General features: G+C 44.9%; 1 protein-coding gene across 1 annotated transcript; it reads left to right on the forward strand.

The window, feature by feature from the left end:
- The first annotated feature begins 7,940 nt into the window (after nt 1–7,940).
- LOC106866137 (subtilisin-chymotrypsin inhibitor-2A) lies at nt 7,941–8,354 on the forward strand. The gene has a single exon (XM_014898886.2). It carries the CDS (start codon nt 8,032–8,034, stop codon nt 8,260–8,262), a length of 231 nt encoding a protein of 76 aa, XP_014754372.1. The 5' UTR covers nt 7,941–8,031; the 3' UTR covers nt 8,263–8,354.
- Nucleotides 8,355–8,414: the final 60 nt, after the last annotated feature.

The raw sequence follows: 8,414 nt of genomic DNA on the forward strand, positions 1-8,414 counted from the left end.
ATTGTGACACGCGAAGTAACAAAGGAAGCGTTTCTTGTTGCCTAGTGCTGGCTTTTCGATTTATATCTTCTATCAAAAAGAGCTGGCTTTCATCTATTTACAGGAAGACACAATGTTTAGGGCAGCCGGATGGCGAAAAGAACGAAAGAAGAAGGTTTTGCTATTTCTTAGGCGACTGAAAAATAACTATTTCTTAGTCGATGATAACAACCTTTTGATTCCATCATTGAAATTCACGTAAGATTAATGTAGATCTGATGGATAATAAAATCTTGATTGGGGTTACGATTGTTGACTGAGAAATAACTATTTCTTAAACGACTGAAAAATAGATACTCCACGAAAAAAGCACAAGACAAGAGTTTTGAACGACAGATCCTCGTGGCCGTCCATGGCAGCATCGTTACTTTCTGTCATCGTTGTGAGACCGTAATCTCCGCCTGGAGGCTCTTTAGTTTACTCTGTCCTTACGTGTTAAGTAGTGATGTTGGCTGTTTTTCTTTTATTTTTTGACAACTTGTGGCAATGTAGCGAAGGTTTCGTTCATCGTGGTGGAACCTGTCAAGTCCTAAATTTTGGTACTTAGATGCAAAGGCCGAGATCACAACCACCTCTTGGAAAGGAAAAAAAAATGGCTTCGGGCACTGTTTCTATTTCCATGAAAATGGAAAAATCAACCATGCAAAACTTTGCATGATTGTGCAAATCCAAAAGGAACTGAACGGGCAAATGAAGAAAAATCCAGGTGCCGGGCAGAATTAGCAAAAGGCAAAGCTGTACCAAAAACGTTAAGTGACGAAGGCCGCCGCCGCTTTGTCAGCCTGTTTAAAGGCCACCTGTGCAGGGCCGTGAAGTGACGAAGCAGCTTCGCCTTGGGCTGTCGTAGCCAGATGCTTTCGCGGGGCAGTGGCATGGCCTGCACGGGCAAGTTGGAGGTGGGCCCCGCGGTCGTAATAGGCTAGCCTGGCGGCGCAGCCCCGGGCGGCATTGGGGCCGAAACCAGGGATGGCAATGGCTATTCATCTCCGGCGTATCCGGCGGGTAATATAGTATTGTGCGGTTGTTATTTATAATGTGTTAATATAGTATTGTTTATGATAAAATTGTTGTGGTTTTGATAAATAAGGTGTCATTTCAAAGAAACATGTTGTTGTTGATCAAATTTATTAAACTTATTTTTACCCGTGGATATCCGTCTATCCAAACGGACGACGGATATGAAAAAAAGTATTGCCCGTCGCTGGATATGGGTATTGATAACGGATAAGCTAAATAAATGGTTAAAGACTCAGCCGTAACCATATCCTGCGTGTGCCATCCTATTTGGGCATGACATATTATTGGGGCGTGACACGCGGATGGATTTTTCTCCACACAGGAAGCCACCGCTGTTGCAGCACACGTGGCATCTCCCTGATGTCTGGGCAGATGGCACCTGGCGCGAGCACTACACGTGGCCCACCGGACACTGCAAGTGTAAGTCAAGCACAACGTGAGAGATGTATACAGGGTTTTATATATCACGGCGAATGGTATCCAATCAATCAAGTTTCAGAAGGCACAGAAAAGATCAGAGACGGCAGGATGCGTTGAGTGCTCACCTAGCACCGGCAGATGAGTGAAATCAGAGACTAGTTATTGCCCAAAAGTAAAATGGAATCATACGAGTGATTCAACCTGATTCATGGTTGATGTGATCATGTGACAGGGAGATAATCGATGCGTGATGTGACGTGTTGAATAGCAAACGGGAACAGCTGTTTTTTATTGTGGCACGCAAAGTAACAGAGGAAGCGTTTCTTGTTGCCTAGTACAGGCATTTGGATTTTTTATTTATTTTAGATAGAAGATCTATCAAAAACGGCTGGCTTTCGTACATTAGCAGGAAGAAACAATGTACAAGGCTGCCGGATGGCGAAAAGATTAAAGTTCAGAGAACGAAAGAAAAAGCACAAGACACGAATTTTGAACGAGAGATCCTCGTGGCCGTCGATGGCAGCATCGTTACTTTTTGTCGTCGTTGTGAGACCGGAATCTCCGCCTCGATCGAACTTTAGTTTACTGCTTCTCCTTATGTAAGTTCTGATGTTGGCTGTTTTTCTTCTCTTTTTTCACAACGCAACGTAGGTTTTGTTCATCGTGGTGGAACCAGTCACCCAAATCAAGTCCTAAATTTGCCATGTGTGATTGTATTTAGTTGACTTTATTTTAAGGTTTATCTGACGGTGTTCTTTCAATGGGAGTGACATGTTCAACAATTATACACGTAAATAGTAAGTTTGTCAATTTCAAAATATACCGGCTTTAAGCTTGAGAGGGATCGCCATTTGCGATTGGTAGAGGAATTAGATGTGCGGGCTGAGCTTGGTCCCTTGTCCTGTGATGATTGGGCGGCTAAGCGCCTCGCTGATGATCAGTTAGCGGCTTTGTATCGTGATGATGAGTCTAAATGATCACAGAGGGTGAAAGTTAATAGTGTTCGTAATGGTGATAATAATACGCGTTACTTTCATTTGGTTACTAATGGGAAGCATCGTAAGAAGCAAATTTTTCAGCTTGAGCAGTCGAAAGGTACGATTGTTGGTGATGAACAGCTGAGACTGTATATCACCAATTATTACAAGCAATTGTTTAGTCCATCAGAGGCTAGTACAGTTTCTATGGATGAATCAATGTTGGCTGACCTTGAGCGTGTTAGTCCGGAGGAGAATACCATTCTTACTGCGCCGTTTTCGGAGGAGGAAGTGCGTGAGGCGGTCTTTCAGATGAAGCCCAATAAGGCTCTGGGTCCTGATGGTCTCCCGGCGGAGTTTTATCAAAAGTTTTGGGCGGTGATTAAGAATGATTTGATGGCTCTTTTTGCTGACTTTCATGCTGGATCTCTCCCAATTTTTCGTTTAAATTTTGGGATAATCACTTTGTTGCCTAAGAAAGAGGATGCTTCTCAGATTCAGCAATATAGGCCTATCTGTCTGTTAAATGTTTGCTATAAAATTTTCACGAAAGTTTGTACTAACCGAATTAATGTTGTGGCTAGTTCGGTTATTAAACCTACGCAGTCTGCCTTCATGTCTGAGCGGCACATTTTGGAGGGTGTGGTCGTGTTACATGAAACGGTTCATGAGTTGCATACCAGAAAATTAGATGGGCTGATTTTAAAAATTGATTTTGAAAAGGCTTACGATAAGGTTAGATGGTCCTTTCTTCAACAGGCTCTTAGGATGAAAGGTTTTGATGAGCACTGGTGTGCTTGGATTGATGATTTTGTGAAGGGAGGGAGTGTTGGTGTCAAATTGAATGACAAGATTGGGCATTATTTTCAGACTATGAAGGGCGTTAGGCAGGGGGATCCGTTGTCCCCAGTGCTTTTTAACATTGTGGCGGATATGTTGGCAGTGCTGGTAGAGAGGGCTAAGGTTATTGGTCGATTAAATGGGGTTATTCCGCATCTTGTAGTTGGAGGTGTGTCGATACTCCAGTACGCTGATGATACAGTGATCTTTCTTGAGCATGATCTCCAACAAGCTAAATTTTTAAAGTTGCTCTTATGCGTTTTTGAGCAGCTGTCGGTGCTTAAGATTAATTTTCATAAAAGCGACTTATTTTGATTTGGCCAAGCGAAGGAGTGTGAGGACCAGTATACTCAATTATTTGGGTGCGGGGTGGGTTCGTTTTCTTTTTGTTATCTAGAAATTCCGATCCATTACCGTAAGTTGATGAATAAAGAATGGAAAGGTGTCGAGGATCATTTTGAGAAGAAGCTTAGGTGTTGGAAAGGAAGGCTTTTGTCTAGTGGTGGCCGTCTTACGCTTATTAATTCGGTGTTAACTAGCTTGCCTATGTTCATGATGTCCTTCTTTGAAATTCCAAAAGGGGTCGTTAAAAGATTGGATTTCTATCGTTCGAAATTCTTTTGGCAATGCGATGAACAAAAAAGAAAATACAGATTGGCTAAGTGGGATATCCTATGCCGGCCTCGTGATCAAGGAGGTTTGGGGATTGAGAATTTCGAGATTAAAAATATTTGTTTGCTGAGTAAGTGGCTATATAAGATTCTTTTGGGTGAGGAGTTGTGGGTGGAGTTATTGCGGAATAAATATCTCTACGCAAGCTCTTTGTCCCAAGTTCGAACGAGGGCTTATGATTCACCTTTTTGGAAGGGATTGCCGCGGATTCGTCAGTTTTTCTTTCCTCATATTTCTTTTTCGGTTAATTGTGGAGCTGATGTTTGTTTTTGGGAAGATACATGGTTTGGTGACTCTCCTCTTAGACGTCAGTTTCCATCTCTTTATAGGATTGCTCTTAAACATAAGGCTCCGGTTGCTGAAGTGTTGGGGGCGGATCCTCCTAATATTGCATTTCGTAGAGCAATTGTTGGGGATCGTCAGGTGGATTGGTTGGAGTTGTGTCATAAACTCGAGTCTGTAAATCTTGTGAATCAAGCAGATTCCTTTACCTGGAGACTGAATTCTTCTGGGTCATATTTGGTGAAATCGCTGTACAACTCGCTTATTGATAATGATTGCCAATTTCGTCATAAGGTTATTTGAAAACTTAAAGTTCCTCTTAAAATAATTTTTTTTGCTTGGTACTTATGTCAGGGGGTGGTGCTTACTAAGGATAATTTGGCCAAAAGGAATTGAGGTGGTAGCAAGAAGTGTGTTTTCTGTGATCAAGATGAGACCATTCAACATCTTTTTTTCCAGTGTCCGATGGCGCGTTTGGTGTAGCGAACCGTCTTTGTGACATTTAATTTACCACTGCCATCTTGTGTTACTAATATGTTTGGGCGGTGGCTTAGGGGTGTTGAGTAATTTTTTGCCTCGCTCATCCTTATAGGGACGTGTGCGATATGTTGGTCTATATGGAATTGCAGAAATGATTTGTTTTTTCATAACAAGAGAGTGGCTAACTTTTTGCAGGTCGTTTTTCGGGCGTCCCATTGGCTCCGTATGTGGTCCCTACTGCTTCGGACGGAGGCTCAGAAATGTATGGATTCTGGGTGCAACCGTTTGGAGACGGTCGCACGGGAGTTATTCAGCCGGTTTGGATGGCGCACAGGTTTTAGGCTGGAAGGATATTGATGTTTTTCTTTCACTATATGTAATTTTCCTTTGGTAACTGGCTTCTTGTTCTTCGGATGATTTTGGATGATGGATGATTTTAATAATATATGACTGTGTGCATCGATCGAGTCCGGGGCATTTCTCCTTTCCGAAAAAAATAATATACCGGCTCAAATGGGAGTGACATGTTCAACGATTCCGTGACATGTACCACACCGAGAGAAAAAGGAAGAGGCGGAGAATAGATAGGCGATCGCAGGGCACGGGAGAGGGAAGACGTCAGCCCTCTCCGGATCGAGCGACACACGGCAGTTGCTTTTTTTTTAGGGGAGCACGGCAGTTGCTTAGGAAGGGCAGACGGCGCGAGGCGATCAGGATCAGGAACGAGGCGCTGTTTTTATGCCCGCATAGGTGGGCTGCGAACTTGGCCCAACTACGGGCGCTGGACAAGCCCATCTAGTGGGATTTTCTGCTGCATAGGTGGGCTGGGCGCTGGCGAAGCCCATCTTGCGAAGGGTGCGACGATACGTACCTATCGCTGGGAACAAGGCGCTGGTGGAAAAAACCATGACATGGCAGAAGGAAGCAGGAAAATCAAACACTGGGAGCTGCTACTTATAGATATAGGAGTATAAAAGATTTGCATTCAGGGACGGAGACAAAGGGGGCGCCCGGGCCTTTGCCCCCCCAAGAAATTAATTTTACTTAAAACTTAGTACTTAGCTCATTAAAAATCACTTAAAAATAGATGAAGTATTTAATTTCGTCCCACCTAATCCCAACTCGTACCCCTCATGTTGAATTCCTGGCTCCGATCCTGTTTGCGTTCTAAAATATTTATATATGCACATTCGTCGTGTCCCGTATGACTTTGTGTGCGTGTCGCCGTGCAATGTAGCAGTTCTGGCTTTCTGCCACAAAGCCATGAATAGTTGGCGGACTCTAGAAAATTGACACCTGAATTGCCGTGCACCTCGACCGGATTGCCCAAAGCGTCAATGAAATCTGGGTGAACTTTGCATGCGAAGTTGTATCAATAAGATACAACTCCCGAGTATCAGCACATCTACCAAAATGGAGTAAATTTCACGGAACCACGGATTTTAAACTAGGTTTTCAAAGGGTTTGTAACATTTACCCACGTGTCTTGGGGTCATTTTCTTCACTTTACCAAATTGCCACACGGCGTGAGAGCTGTGGCTGTGTATAGCACACGGAGAGAAAAAGGAAGCGGCGGAGATTGATAGGGGGCAAAGCAACGATCAGGATCAGGATCGAGGCGTTGTTTTCATGCCTGCATAGGTGGGCTGCGGACTTGGCCCAACTACGGGCGCTGGCGAAGCCCATCTACTGGGATTATCTGCTGCATAGGTTGGCTGGCCGCTGGCGAAACCCATCTTGCGAAGGGTCCGACGGTACCTATCGCGGGAACAACTCGCTGGTGGGAAAAACGATGGCATGGCAGAGGAGGCAGAAAAATATTTAGATATAGGAGATTCGCATTCTAAAATATTTATATGTATGTATATTCGTCGTATCACTATATGGCTGCGCATGCGTGTTGCCGTGTCCGTACAACTTAGCAATGTAGCAGTTCTGCCACAAAGCCATGAATAGTCAGCGGCGGACCCCCGAAGATTAACTTGTGAATTGTCTTGCGCCTCGACCCGATTGCTCAAAGCATCAACAAAATCTAGGTGAACTCCGCATGTGAAGTTGTATCGATAAGATGAAAATACTCCGGAGCATCATGTCAAGACAAGGTGCACAATACCAAAAAACGGTTTGGCTCTTAGGTCAGGCTCCCACGCGATCTGATCCCTAGGCGGCGGCGGCTGCTGCACGGCTTCTCCCTCCGCCGGCGCGCCGGCAGTCTGTCCAGCCTCCGATGGCTTCTTTGGCCACGGAGTGCGACAGACCCCGGCCGTTCGCTGTCGGAAGGACCTCTCGTTTTTTTGTTTTAGGTTCTTTTAGTGTCTACTTCAAGATGGCGAGGCGGCAGTGACATTTTGCAACCAGAATAAGGCCCTCCCCATCCTGTCTTCGCTCCGGCAATGCGCCTAGTGCCAGCGGAGGGCGCGTGGAGCTATGTGTCCAGCAAATCCCTTGGGATCAGACCGGCTTTTCAGGTTTCCAGCGAATCCCTTGGGTTTCGATCGGCTTTCGTGTTTGTTCGTGTGGTTTCAGGTCTACATCTTCTGATCGATTTATGGTTCTTATATTTGGTGATGGTTGCTGCTCTGGGGCACTGGTTCTCCGAGGCCTTAGCACGACCACTACCTCACCGTTTACTACCATAAGCTCTCTTTTGGCAAACTCTGCCTGGCTCTGGTGATGGAGGGGCAAGGACGGTGGCTCTTTTTTAAAGACCTATTTATATTAAATGTTTTTACTTTTGGAATTCTTTGTACTGCTGGTGGTGATTATTAATAGATCGGTGATCCTCTCCGGAAAAAAAAAAGACAAGTCGCACATTTCCACCAAAATGACACCAAAACTCGTACGTGTATAGTGTAGAGCCTGTTGAGCTCTCATTTGCTCATTGCATGATACTCCTCTCTTGGTCTAGCTCTTTATGTAACAGTGTGATATCATGAGAAAATAATATTATGATGCCCGATCGATTGAAATCTCTCTCCCTGGAAAAGAAAACCTTATCTCCTCGCTCGATCTAGTCCCGTCTCGTTCTCCAGCTGCTTGATTAATTTACTATATCATCCCCGTCGGTGGAATTAAGTATACAGTAGTATATATGTTGCTTGTTTGACCAAACTAACTATAACTTCATTGCATGTGCACCCACGAAAGACGAAGAACACGTAGTACTACACGGTAGTATCACCCAACCTACCTCCTCATAATCTCATTCTATAAATACCTCGCTACATCGACCAATGCGTTACACAACACCAGGCGCTGGGTAACTAATTAAGGTCAGCTGATTCGATTACTTCAATCGAACGAGATGAGCTCCTTCTCCTCCGTCGACGGTGTGGCCTGCGGCGGCGGGAAGAAGACGTCGTGGCCGGAGGTGGTCGGGCTGTCCGTCGAGGAGGCCAAGAAGGCGATCCTCAAGGACAAGCCTGATGCAGACATCATCGTCCTGCCCGTCGGCGCGCCGGTGACCGAGGACTTGAGGCCCAACCGCGTTCGCATCTTCATCGACACCGTCGCCCAGATCCCCCGTGTGGGCTAGCAAGCAAGCTAGCTATAGCTTGAGTAATGAAGTAATAATGGAGGAATAAATGCGTCGTGTTATATGTTCATTCTATGTGTTTAATCAGTTAATATCTTTACTATTTCTTAATTTACAGTTGCGTCCGTGGTAAGCTGGTAGGCTTGTACACC

Source organism: Brachypodium distachyon, chromosome 2, assembly GCF_000005505.3.
Source record: "Brachypodium distachyon strain Bd21 chromosome 2, Brachypodium_distachyon_v3.0, whole genome shotgun sequence".
In the NCBI taxonomy this organism is placed as follows: domain Eukaryota; kingdom Viridiplantae; phylum Streptophyta; class Magnoliopsida; order Poales; family Poaceae; genus Brachypodium; species Brachypodium distachyon.

Coding starts and splice junctions, on each gene's coding strand:
- LOC106866137 (XM_014898886.2), top strand. CDS start 8,032: ATGAGCTCCTTCTCCTCCGTCGACGGTGTGGCCTGCGGCGGCGGGAAG.